The sequence below is a fragment of the Oncorhynchus tshawytscha genome, linkage group LG03, assembly GCF_018296145.1.
Source record: "Oncorhynchus tshawytscha isolate Ot180627B linkage group LG03, Otsh_v2.0, whole genome shotgun sequence".
Classification (NCBI taxonomy): Eukaryota; Metazoa; Chordata; class Actinopteri; order Salmoniformes; family Salmonidae; genus Oncorhynchus; species Oncorhynchus tshawytscha.
The window spans coordinates 43,409,608-43,424,083 of NC_056431.1; the positions used below are offsets into that span (position 1 = coordinate 43,409,608).

At 41.6% G+C, this 14,476-nt stretch overlaps 1 protein-coding gene across 2 annotated transcripts in view; it reads left to right on the top strand.

Moving 5' to 3' along the window:
- The window catches only part of LOC112236284 (ceramide synthase 6-like), a 28,921-nt gene that overhangs the window by 8,241 nt on the left and 6,204 nt on the right, over positions 1-14,476 (top strand). For both annotated transcript variants that reach the window (XM_042316712.1, XM_042316704.1), the window contains exons 4-6: positions 1,930-1,987; positions 5,238-5,288; positions 5,426-5,518. In XM_042316712.1, the coding sequence (XP_042172646.1) occupies positions 1,930-1,987; positions 5,238-5,288; positions 5,426-5,518 (202 nt within the window). The remainder of the gene's footprint in view (positions 1-1,929; positions 1,988-5,237; positions 5,289-5,425; positions 5,519-14,476) is intronic.

The following is a 14,476-nucleotide window of genomic DNA, read 5'->3' on the forward strand; positions in this document are numbered from 1 at the left end:
GACAGTTTGTACAGAAATTCTTCAGTTGTGCAAACCCACCGTATCATCAGCTGTCTGGGTGGCTTGTCTCAGACGATCCCGCAGTAAAGAAGCTGTGTGTTGAGGTCCTGGGCTGGCGGGGTTACACGTGGTCTGCGACTGTGAGGCCGGTTGGACATACTGCCAAATTCTGTAAAACGACGTTCAAGGCGGCTTATGGTAGAGAAATTAACATTAAATTATCTGGCAACAGCTCTGGTGGATATTCCAGCAGTCATCATGCCAGTTGAACGCTCCCTCAACTTGAGGCACCTCTGGCATTGTGTTGTGACAGAATTGCACATTTTAGAGTGGCCTTTTATTGTCCCAAGCGCAAGGTGCACCAAAGTAATGAACATGCTGTTTTAATCAGCTTCTTGATATGCCACACCAGTCAGGTGGATGGATTATTTTGGCAAAGGAGAAATGCTCACGAACAGGGATATTTTAGAAAAAATATGCTTTTTGTGCATATTGAACATTTCTGGGATCTTTTATTTCAGCTCATGAAACATGGGACCAACACTTTGCATGTTGCATTTTTATATTTTTGTTTAGTAGTTATTTAAAAATATATGTATATATATATTTGACTTAAATACATTATTTCTTCTGGCTATTAATGATGCCAAAATGCATCAATCATTCAGGACTGACTCTCTCCATTAATATGGCCTCTCATAGGTGGAGCTGCCTGTCAGCTGCAGATGTACTCTTTCACACAGTCACAGCAGCACACAGGCATACCCATCATGTACCAGGCTACAAATTACAGACAAGAAGTTCCAACTCTGAATAGCACAATGTGACAGGGATGTTGTATGAACCTAATAGGTACTGACTGGCCTCCGAGGGGGAACTTGACAAAATGGTGATCATGCTGTGTGACATTGGGAGTTTTCCATACATCTCAGGTGGTTTTAGTGTGCGTAGCTTTAGCTGGCCTTACAAGAAGTAAGTATTTCTGACAGCAGTAGACAGAAAACGCACCACAATATGCAATGCTGAATACACTACAGTAAATCCAGTCCCGGGGTATTAAATGTCAGTAATCACAATACGGGAGGCTTTACCTGTACTCTGGTTACGATCAGAAAATCCATTTAAAGTTCACAGTTAGCCGTTGTTTTGTAAATGCAAGCTGAAAAGTACCAGTAGCCTGGCTTTGGGCCAAAGTGGGAGCTGGTCCGCCCAGTGTAGGTGGAAACAGAAATGTCTGAGCCTTTTGGATAAAAAGCTGAGGTAAATCCTGCATGGAAATGTAACATTGGCACTCTTCTCTTAGGTTAAACTGAGTAGCTGATCAACATGACTAATGACTTTCCTTTTTCATAAGCTATTTTCATTTGATTCGGTGACTTTTGAAAATCATTTGGAATATGATACTTCTATTGTGTTCACCACTAATTGGCCTAAGAAGTAAAAGCTGTGTATATAATTACCACCAGTGATTCAGTCCTTACAATAAAAATTCCTGTTAGATTTAGAAAAATAGAACAAACAAAAAAACAGAGAAGGGTCCTAAGCAATATGGAGATGCATGTGCCATTTAGTAAATGCGTGTAGAGCATGTGCCCTATTCTGATTATCAGCTGTTGTCAAACACACTTCCTCAATACTGTGCAGCAAATTTTACCTGATGAATAGCAGAAATTAGTATGACATCCTGGCATTTAAAGCATAATCCCAAATTTCTGTTCTATTTTCGCATACCCAAAAAGCCTACTATTTAGAACGCAAGTATGGGTATTCGGAACTAGCCAATGGCTTTCTTGGCTGTCCTTGGATTGGCCTCCCTTACAGCAGCTTAGACATGGCCTCTTTTTTTGACATTCCACAGAGGATGCATCCAAACCCCAAAACTGTGTTACTGACTGATGTTCTGTTGTCTTTGGGTTTTTTTTTTCACAGGTGGCGATTTACATTTTACCTCTATATATTTACCTACGGAGTGCGTTTCCTTAAAAAGGTGAGTGTGCTACTTTCCAAAATATTTTCGTTGATAAAGTTATTAGAGCACTTTTTGTATTGAAGGCACGTTATTCAAGGAGGAGCTGTAACAGAGGCTTGCGCACTCGAGGATATCCGGAGGAGGTGGATCTTGCTTGGTGAATATTGCTATGAAAGGGGGACCAAGTGACAAATAATGCACCTCTCAAACACTCCAACCAGTGCTCACTGATAAATAATGGATACATTTGCTCTCAGCACAGCATCCATTATGAAGATATTACTGTCTTCGAGCACATGCACAGTTGAGAAACTAGTTCCCTGTCAACTGTCATCTTCAGTCTAACACTATTGTTACTCTGTACTGTACCAGTCAAAAGTTACTTACTCATTCCAGGTTTTTTCTTAATTTTTTACATTGTAGAATAATAGTGAAGACATCAACTATGAAATAACATATAGATTCATGTAGTAACCAAAACAAGTATCAAACAAATCAAAATAGATTTTATATTTAAGATTCTTCACAGTAGCCACCCTTTGCCTTGATGACAGCTTTGCACACTTGGCATTCTCTCAACCAGCTTCATGAGGCAGTCACCTAGAATGTATTTCAATTATTTTCTTCTTAATGCGTTTGAGCCAATCAGTTGTTGTGACAAGGTAGGGGGGGTATAAACCTATTTTGTAATGACCAACGCTGGAGATGAGAAGCAGGTACGGGGAGTCAACATTTATATTTATTCAGGAACAGACAGTGGAAGGCAGATGTGTGTAATGATGGAGGCAGGAGTGCGTAATGCTGGGGAGCCTGGCGCCTTCGGCGTGACAGTACCCCCCCGACGATCCAGCTGGGGCATGAAAGGAAGTTGATCCCACTGAGGCATGGGAGCCCAATAATCCGGTGGAGGCGTAGCAGCCTGACGAGCCAGCTGAGGCCTGACGTGGGATGGGTGCCTTCCGGGGCAAGAACCTCTCAAGCCAGCTAGGGCGTGACAGCCCGACAAGCTGGCGTAGGCACTCCCGGTTCCATTGGTGGCGGCCCCCGTACCTGACATCACCACCAATCGCAACGCCAGCACTCCCCGATGCTTCATATGATGGCTTCAGCATTCTGTAATGACCGACGCTGGAGATGAGAAGCAGGTACGGGGAGTCAACATTCATTCAGGAACAGACAGGTAACAAAACAGGAACAGCGTCAGCAGACGGGTAAACAACGGCAAACGACAATTAATGCTGAATCAGGGAACCAGACCGATATATAGTGGAGATGTGATTGAGTCCAGGTGAGTCCAATAATCAATTATTCACGTGACGGTGGGAAGGCAGGCGTGTGTAATGATGGTGGCAGGAGTGCGTAATGCTGTTGAGCCTGGCTCCTTCGAGCACCGGGGAGTGGGAGCAAGCGTGACATATTTGGTTAAAGACCAAGTCCATATTATGTCAAGAACAGCTCAAATAAGCAAAGAGAAATGACAGTCCATCATTACTTTAAGACATGAAGGTGAGTCAAAGTTTCCTCAAGTGCAGTCGCAAAAACCATCAAGCGCTATGATGAAACTGGCTCTCATGAGGACTGCCACAAGAATGGAAGACCCAGAGTTACCTCTGCTGCAGAGGATACGTTTGAGTTACCAGCCTCAGAAATTGCAGCCCAAATAAATGCTTCAGAGTTCAAGTAACAGACACATCTCAACATCAACTGTTTAGAGGAGACTATATGAATCAGGCCTTCATGGTCGAATTACTGCAAAGAAACCACTACTAAAGGACACCAATAAGAGAAGAGACTTGTTTGGACCAAGAAACACGAGCAATGGACATTAGACAGGTGGAAATCTGTCCTTTGGTCTGTTGAATCCCAATGTGAGATTTTTGGTTCCAACCGCCGTGTCTTTGTGAGAAGCGTTGTGGGTGAACGGATGATCTCTGGGTGTGTATTTGGTGTGGGGGTGCTTTGCTGTGGACACTGTCAGTGATTTATTTGGAAATCAAGGCACGCTTAACCAGCATGGCTACCACAGCATTTTGCAGCGATACACCATCCCATCTGGTTTGCACTTAGTCCCACTATCATTTGTTTTGCAACAGGACAATGACCCAACACACCTCCAGGCTGTGCAAGGGCTATTTTACCAAGAAGGAGAGTGGAGTGCTGCATCAGATGACCTGGCCTCCAAAATCGCCTGAACTCAACCAAATTAGCCCCAAAAAATTGCTTTGTCATTATGGTGTATTGTGTGTAGATTGATGGGGGGGGCTATTTCATCAATGTTATAATAAGGCTGTACCGTAACTAAATGTAAAAAGTCAAGGGATCTGAATACTTTCTGAAGGCACTGTGTAAGGAAATACAACTGAAAATAGTTTGAGGGTATCTTTTTGTTTTTTATGTGTTTGACTCTGTGCTCACTGATATTGTGTAATGTACTGAGGCCAAAAGCCTTTTGTGTCTATAGTAATTGAATGCTGCTGATGATGCCGTTGATCAGGAATCATGATTAGGGGGTGAATAGGAGACATTGCGGCGAGGATAATTTCTCATTGCAACAACTTGCATGACGATGCACTTTGTGGAATGAGTTCATTTCCTACAGTTGGGCCTAGTGAGTCTCCCGGGTGTGTTGAGACTCAATAGGCCCAACATGCTTGCTGGTAGAAAAAGGGCACTGTATCTATTACAAATCTATACACTATAGACCTACAAAATATGTTTAAATCCCTAATGTAAGAGTCTGTGTTTGCATGTCAACTTAAGCAGAGTTTGCAGTTTTAAGTAGGTTATATTTGGTTTGGTCCAGAATCATCTGTCATTGAAGGCAAACACCCTGTGAGAGATGATTATGATGATAAGCAACTCATTACCATGCCTTTGTAGTTGAAGTCCCTCTTGTGTCAAGACCTAAGACAGTCTTAACCACATCCCCCAGTTCACTACAGCATTCATCATGTAGCCTTCGACCAGAATGAGCATTCTCAGTTTTGTCCCCAGGCTAACACGTTCATTCTTAACTTGCACTACTAGCGTACAGCAAAAGTTTCCTTTGATTAAATTAAGTTTCCCTTAATGAAAATACAATCTGACATGGTTACTGTTGCAATGTTATTGATGTGCTGGATCTTTTAAGCAAACATTTAGTATTGAGCCAGAGGCAGCATAGCATACAGGTGTGGCGATCAATAGCACTTTATGAATGTAATACATTTTTTGGGAAACAGCATAACAATACATTTAATATTCTGTTCATTTTTGCGTGTGTCTGCAGACACCATGGTTATGGAACACAAGAGAGTGCTGGTACGACTATCCTTATCAGGTAATGTTTTGATCATGAGCAAATTCTCCAATGTTTTCCCTGTTAATTATTTTCACCTAGCTACAACAGTTATTGTATTTGAAAGGACATAGTTTTGATCCAGCTGTATTGATTTGTGTGTGTGTGTGTTTTCACAGCCGCTGACGGTGGACATCCACTATTACTATATACTGGAGTTGTCGTTCTACCTGTCCCTACTCTTCTCCCAGTTCACAGATATCAGAAGGAAGGTAGGATACCAATTTCAGTCAATTCATTAATATAATATAGTCAATGTTTGTTTATCACATTGCTTGCTCCATAGATATTTGTTTGCATATGATTAAACACCCATTTCAAGGTAAATCTATTAATAATACAAAATAAAACAAATAATATCAATATTTTTTAAATAATATGGCCATTTATTAAAGGGATAATCCACTCCAAACCACTAATTCCTATAATTAACCGTGTTAAATAACACATACAGTTGAAGTCGGAAATTTACATACACTTAGGTTGGAGTCATTAACTTGTTTTTCAACCACTCCACAAATTGTTAACAAACTATAGTTTTGGCAAGTCGGATAGGACATCTACTTTGTGCATGACACAAGTCATTTTTCCAACAATTGTTTACAGACAGATTATTTCACTTATAATTCACTGAATCACAATTCCAGTGGATCAGAAGTTTACATACACTAAGTTGACTGTGCCTTTAAACAGCTTGGAAAATTCCAGAAAATTATGTCATGGCTTTGGAAGCTTCTGATAGGCTAATTGACATCATTTGAGTCAATTGGAGGTGTACCTGTGGATGTATTCCAAGGCCTACCTTCAAATGTAGTGCCTCTTTACTTGACATCATGGGAAAATCAAAAGTAATCAGCCAAGACCTCAGGAAAAAAATTGTAGACCTCCAAAAGTCTGGTTCATCCTTGGGAGCAATTTCCAAATACCTAAAAGGTACCACCTTCATCTGTACAAACAATAGTACGCAAGTATAAACACCATGGGAGCACGCAGCCATCACACCGCTCAGGAAGGAGATTCATTCTGTCTCCTAGAGCTGAACTTACTTTGGTGCGAAAAGTGCAAATCAATCCCAGAACAACATCAAAGGACCTTGTGAAGATGCTGGAGGAAACCGGTACAAAAGTATCTATATCCACAGTAAAACGAGTCCTATATCAACAACCTGAAAGGCCGCTCAGCAAGGAAGAAGCCACTTCTCCAAAACCGGCATAAAAAAGCCAGACTACGGTTTGCAACTGCACATGGGGACAAAGATCGTACTTTTTGGAGAAATGTCCTAAAATTACCATTGTTATGTTTGGAGGAAAAAGGGGGAGGCTTGCAAGCAGAAGAACACCATCCCAAACATGAAGCACGGGGGTGGCAGCATCATGTTATTGGGGTATTTTGCTGCAGGAGGGACTGGTGCACTTCACAAAATCGATGGCATCATGAGGCAGGAAAATGATGTGGATATATTGAAGCAACATCTCAAGACATCAGTCAGGAAGTTAAAGCTTGGTCACAAATGGGTCTTCCAAATGGACAATGACCCCAAGCTAACTTCGAAAGTTGTGGCAAAATAGCTTAAGGACAACAAAGTCAAGGTATTGGAGTGGCCATCACAAAGCCCTGACCTCAATCCGATAGAAGATTTGTGGGCAGAACTGAAAAAGCGTGTGCGAGCAAGGAGGCCTAGAAACCTGACTCAGTTACACAAGCTCTGTCAGGAGGAATGTGCCAAAATTCACCCAGCTTATTGTGGGAAGCTTGTGGAAGGCTACCCTAAATGTTTGACCCAAGTTAAACAATTTAAAGGCAATATTTCCAAATACTAATTGAGTGTATGTAAACTTCTGACCCACTGGGAATGTGATGAAAGAAATAAAAGCTGAAATAAATTATTTTCTCTACTATTATTCTGACATTTCACATCTTAAAATAAAGTGGTGATCCTAACTGACCTAAGACAGGGAATTTCTTTTAGGATTAAACTGAGTTTAAATGTATTTGGCTAAGGTGTATGTAAACCTCCGACTTCAACTGTATGTGAACAATATCTTTGGGTAAACAAATGTTTCATTTTGTGTTTATAACAAGGTTGGTAGCAGCATGTAAAAATCATTGTGGAGATCTGTTGCAGCTCAAGTCAACTACTAAACCCACAATGCTATGCTCTCTGGGCTGGCTGCACACAATAATACCAATGTCAATATTAGCATGTGAAGTAGCTAAACAAACTGCACTATCAATTTAGGAGTCTCTCTCACCGAGTTCAATTAGCAATTCTCTGCCCAGAGCAAGTGCAGCGTATGTTGCTATGGCAACAACAGACGTTTCCCACAGATACACAGGGAGCATTGCGAGATGGTACTTGAAGGAAAAACTGAGTTGAATCATTTGCTACACTGTTTAGCTTGAGCACATCTAAGCGAAAAAATAAACATTGTCGTAACAATATAAACGGAGTTCTAGACGAGTATGCCCATATCATCTATTAACTGATTTGTCAATCTGGAGTGCAGGTAATTGTTTTAAAAGCTTTATAAAAGGGGATAACACACTATACCATATCACCAGTAACGAGAACCATGTAAATATGACATGTTCGTACATGTTTTCCTGATTTCACAGATAGACCACTTAGAATTTAAATCATGGGGAAAATGTTTCATTTAACCACTGATAGAACAGAAGATTTCACCAAATTGACAGGAGTGTCATGATTTTTATTTCTGGGGTGGATTATCCCTTTAAATCAAAGGGAAATGCCTCATAACTGGTTTTAATACATTCTGAAACCAAATGTGTTCTTTTTACATTTATTTTTTTTCTTTGTATTCAAATCAAATTTATTTATATTGCCCTTCGTACATCAGCTGATATCTCAAAGTGCTGTACAGAAACCCAGCCTAAAACCCCAAACAGCAAGCAATGCAGGTGTAGAAGCACGGTGGCTAGGAAAAAAACCCTAGAAAGGCCAAAACCTAGGAAGAAACCTAGAGAGGAATCAGGCTATGTGGGGTGGCCAGTCCTCTTCTGGCTGTGCCGGGTGGAGATTATAACAGAACATGGCCAAGATGTTCAAATGTTCATAAATGACCAGCATGGTCAAATAAAAATAATCACAGGCAGAACAGTTGAAACTGGAGCAGCAGCACGGCCAGGTGGACTGGGGACAGCAAGGATTCATCATGTCAGGTAGTCCTGAGGCATGGTCCTAGGGCTCAGGTCCTCTGAGAGAGAAAGAAAGAGAGAATTAGAGAGAGAGAGAGCATACTTAAATTCACACAGGACACCGGATAAGACAGGAGAAGTACTCCAGATATAACAAACTGACCCTAGCCCCCCCGACACATAAACTACTGCAGCATAAATACTGGAGGCTGAGACAAGAGGGGTCAGGAGACACTGTGGCCCCATCCGAGGACACCCCCAGACAGGGCCAAACAGGAAGGATATAACCCCACCTACTTTGCCAAAGCACAGCCCCCACACCACTAGAGGGATATCTTCAACCACTAACTTACCATCCTGAGACAAGGCCGAGTATAGCCCACAAAGATCTCCGCCACGGCACAACCCAAGGGGGGGCGCCAACCCAGACAGGAAGATCACATCAGTGACTTATTACTGCCACTTTTAGTGAGTTTGGTACACATCCGGTGGATAGAGAGCCGTTTATTATGTTCAACATAGGAGGGCCAAGCACAGGAAGCAGCTCTTTCAGTAGTTTAGTTGGAATAGGGTCCAGTATGCAGCTTGAAGGTTTAGAGGCCATGATTATTTTCATCATTGTGTCAAGAGATATAGTACTAAAACACTTTAGTGTCTCTCTTGATCCTAGGTCCTGGCAGAGTTGTGCAGACTCAGGACAACTGAGCTTTGAAGGAATATGCAGATTTAAAGAGGAGTCCATAATTTGCTTTCTAATAATCATGATCTTTTCCTCAAATAAGTTCATGAATTTATCACTGCTGAAGTGAAAGCCATCCTCTCCTGGGGAATGCTGCTTTTTAGTTAGCTTTGCGACAGTATCAAAAAGGAATTTTGGATTGTTCTTATTTTCCTCAATTAAGTTGGAAAAATAGGATGATCGAGCAGCAGTAAGGGCTCTTCGATACTACACGGTACTGTCTTTCCAAGCTAGTCGGTAGACTTCCAGTTTGGTGTGGCGCCATTTCCGTTCCAATTTTCTGGAAGCTTGCTTCAGAGCTCGGGTATTTTCTGTGTACCAGGGAGCTAGTTTCTTATGAGAAATGTTTTTAGGGGTGCAACTGCATCTAGGGTATTGCGCAAGGTTAAATTGAGTTCCTCAGTTAGGTGGTTAACTGATTTTTGTCCTCTGGCATCCTTGGGTAGACAGAGGGAATCTGGAAGGACATCAAGGAATCTTTGTTGTCTGTGAATTTATAGCACGACTTTTGATGTTCCTTGGTTGGGGTCTGAGCAGATTATTTGTTGCAATTGCAAACGTAATAAAATGGTGGTCCGATAGTCCAGGATTATGAGGAAAAACATTTAAGATCCACAACATTTATTCCATGGGACAAAACTAGGTCCAGAGTATGACTGTGACAGTGAGTGGGTCCAGAGACATGTTGGACAAAACCCACTGAGTCGATGATGGCTCTGAAAGCCTTTTGGAGTGGGTCTGTGGACTTTTCCATGTGAATATTAAAGTCATCAAAGATTAGAATATTATCTGCTATGACTACAAGGTCCGATATGAATTCAGGGAACTCAATGAGGAACGCTGTATATGGCCCAGGAGGCCTGTAAACAGTAGCTATAAAAAGTGATTGAGTAGGCTGCATAGATTTCATGACTAGAAGCTCAAAAGACAACCATCTTTTTTTTTTTTTTGTAAATTGAAATTTGCTATCGTAAATGTTAGGAACACCTCCGCCTTTGCGGGATGCACGGGGGATATGGTCACTAGTGTAGCCAGGAGGTGAGGCCTCATTTAACACAGTAAATTCATCAGGCTTAAGCCATGTTTCAGTCTGGCCAATCACATCAAGATTATGATCAGTGATTAGTTCATTGACTATAATTGCCTTTGAAGTAAGGGATCTAACATTAAGTAGCCCTATTTTGAGATGTGAGGTATCATGATCTCTTTCAATAATGACAGGAAGCTACTCACAAAATAAAAGACAAGAAGGGTAAAATAGTAACAGATCCGCAGGATATTAATAAATGCTTTGCGCAGTTTTACTCAGAGCTATACCAATCAAAATGCGATGCTACTGATCCACAAACTATGGAACGCTTTCTCGCTGAATGTGAACTTCCTAAACTAGACAGGGGGCAGCTTCTGCACTCGATGCAGGGATAACTTTTGAGGAAATTAGCACAGCGATAGCACAATTTCCAAACAGCAAGGCCCCTGGGCCCGATGGATATGTAATAGACTGGCGCAGTACTTCTTATAGAATTCTATCTCCACTTATGTTGCGAATGTTTAAACAATCCAAAGAAAATGCCAAACTCCTGCAAACACTGTATGAGGCTACAATAGCACTGATCTTGAAAAAAGATAGAGATTCCATGGAGATGTCGTCTTATCGCCCCGTGTCGTTACTCCCCATAGAAAACAAGGTGTTGACAAAGATATTGGCAAACCGATTGAAAACATACATTTCCGACATCATACAGCCTGACCAGACAGGTTTTATCCCGGGCCGACATATATACTACAATTTGAGACGCCTTTTCAACATAATGTATCACGATCACAAGGTTGAGGCAGTGGTAATAGCTCTTGATGCAGAGAAAGCGTTTGATCGGATTGAGTGGAAGTATATGATGTCGGTTCTAGAGCACTTCGGGTTCCGAAAGGAATTTATTAATTGGATAAGAATTATTTATGCACACCTAATGGCGTCTGTGGTAACCAATCAAGAAATGTCGCAGTCATTCCGCTTGTTCAAGGGGTGCCGACAGGGGTGCCCTATTTCGCCTGCTCTCTTCGCTATAGCCATGGAACCCCTTGCTACTCGCATTCGGGCATGTGCCGATATAGCTTCTGTTAAAATAAAGGACACACAGCACTATATGCAGACGATGTTCTTTTGTTTTTGTCCAAGCCTAAAACTTCTATTCCACCCTTACTTAACTCTATAAACACATTTGGCTCCTTCTCTGGCTACAAGATAAACTGGCAAAAAAGTGAGTTGATGCCAATATCACGGCCTGTGGATATGCAATTTCTGCAATCTACCCCGTTTAGAACAGTGATGGACAAGTTCACAAGCCTTGGCATTGTAGTGACAAGGGACCTTGATTAGCTATTGAAAGCGAATTGGGACATGAAAATATATCAGCTTAAACAAAATATAGATTTTTGGAAAACTCTGCCTATCTCCTTGGTTGGTCATATAAACGCTATTAAAATGGTTGTCCTACCCAGGTTTCTTTACCTCTTCCAATGTCTACCCAATTTCATACCACAAAGCTATTTTAAGAAACTGGATTCAATAGTAACTCCATTTTTATGGGATAACAAGGCAGCCAGAATTTCAAAGAAGCATTTATGCAAGTACAAAATAGAGGGGGGCTTTGGCCTTCAACACTTTAAACTTGATTATTGGGCTGGTAATCTGAACATTGTGTCTTTCTGGAGGGAAAGTTTACCTGCGATGAGACAGAAGGATATGCCTTCATGGCTTTTGATTGAGCAGGCTTCCTGTCAACGTTCCTCACTCCCTGCACTTGTTAATAGCCCATCATATGTGAAAGAATCCACTTATGACTCTAACCCAGTCATTTGTCATCCACTTAGGATCTGGAAACAGATTAGGTATTTTCTTAACATACCCACTGTATACATTGACTGCCCGATTTGCCTGAATCATGCTTTCCACCCCGCATTGGATGATGTGGTGTTTTCACAGTGGAGGGAGAAGGGGCTCACAACCATTGGTAATCTATACATAGATGGTCAGTTAGCTTCATTTCAACAATTACAGGGAAAGTTCAACATGCCAACAACACATTTTTTCAGATACCTCCAAATCAGGAATTTCATAAGGACACATATTCCACAGTATGGCAAGAAGCCAAATAGTCCTACATTAAATATTCCCGGACACCTCATCACTGTGTGAGAGGTGCAAGCAGGATGAGGGGACGTTGACCCACTTATTCTGGACATGTCCTAAGTTACATGTTTACTGGGCTCTCATTTTTGATTACTTATCTAGAGCCTTTGATAGAGTTCTAGCCCCAGACCCATTGACCGCTCTGTTTGGTACAGTTGATGGGAATAACCACAAAGGGAAAGCTGTCTCTCTTTGTACTCTATTAGCCAAAAGGCTCATATTGCAATTTTGGAAACTGGAGACTGTACCTACCTTTGAAATGTGGTTACGGGATTTAGGGAATGTAATACATATGGAAAAGATTCGATACAAATCAAATCAAATTTTATTTGTCACATACACATGGTTAGCAGATGTTAATGCGAGTGTAGCGAAATGCTTGTGCTTCTAGTTCCGACAATGCAGTAATAACCAACAAGTAATCTAACTAACAATTCCAAAACTACTGTCTTATACACACAAGTGTAAGGGGAAAAAGAATATGTACATAAAGATATATGAATGAGTGATGGTACAGAGCGGCATAGGCAAGATGCAGTAGATGGTATCGAGTACAGTATATACATATGAGATGAGTATGTAAACAAAGTGGCATAGTTAAAGTGGCTAGTGATACATGTATTACATAAAGATCCAGTAGATGATATAGAGTACAGTATATACGAATACATATGAGATGAATAATGTAGGGTATGTAAACATTATATTAGGTAGCATTGTTTAAAGTGGCTAGTGATATATTTTACATTTCCCATCAATTCCCATTATTAAAGTGGCTGGAGTTGAGTCAGTGTGTTGGCAGCAGCCACTCAATGTTAGTGGTGGCTGTTTAACAGTCTGATGGCCTTGAGATAGAAGCTGTTTTTCAGTCTCTCGGTCCCAGCTTTGATGCACCTGTACTGACCTCGCCTTCTGGATGATAGCGGGGTGAACAGGCAGTGGCTCGGGTGGTTGTTGTCCTTGATGATCTTTATGGCCTTCCTGTAACATCGGATGGTGTAGGTGTCCTGGAGGGCAGGTAGTTTGCCCCCGGTGATGCGTTGTGCAGACCTCACTACCCTCTGGAGAGCCTTACGGTTGTGGGCAGAGCAGTTGCCGTACCAGGCGGTGATACAGCCCGCCAGGATGCTCTCGATTGTGCATCTGTAGAAGTTTGGGAGTGCTTTTGGTGACAAGCCGAATTTCCTTCAGCCTCCTGAGGTTGAAGAGGCGCTGCTGCGCCTTCTTCACGATGCTGTCTGTGTGGGTGGACCAATTCAGTTTGTCTGTGATGTGTATGCCGAGGAACTTAAAACTTGCTACCAATAGAAGTCCAATGTTTTACAAAATATGGCAGCCGATACTGGATAAATGGTCTAGTCCCGCTTCATAACTGGGTTGACAATCTGCTGCTACTCTGTGCTGTACTCCACTCAATATTTATTTTTGGCTTAACTACACTGCTTGTAATGACTATATGCTGTCTTCTTATACATGTACCACCTAATAGGATTTTGTTTTATTTTGTGTATGTGTGAGTTAAGTTTTCTTTTCTAAATTGGCCATCCCATTCAACAGTACAATGAATGTCATTGTTAGTATTGCTGTCTTTTTTATTTGATTTTTTTATTGTAAAATAATAAACATATTATTTAAAAAATTAAATGACAGGAATGGAGGAGGTCTTTATCCTAGTGAGATTGCTAAGGCGAACACCGCCATGTTTAGTTTTGCCCAACCTAGGTCGAGGCACAGACACGGTCTCAATGGGGATAGCTGAGCTGACTACACTGACTGTGCTAGTGGCAGACTCCACTATGCTGGCTAACAGCCTGCTGCCTGGCCTGCACCCTATTTCATTGTGGAGTTAGAGCCATGTCTATGTTGGTAGACAAGATGAGAGCATCCCTCCAGCTAGGATGGAGTCCGTCACTCCTCAGCAGGTCCGGCTTGGTCCTGTTTGTGGGTGAGTCCCAGAAAGAGGGCCAATTGTCTACAAATTCTATATTTTGGGAGGGGCAGAAAACAGTTTTAGATTCGGATGTTGGAGGTCCTGACGAACCATGTCCAGATAAAGCGTCCGGAGTGAAAAAGTTGAATGAA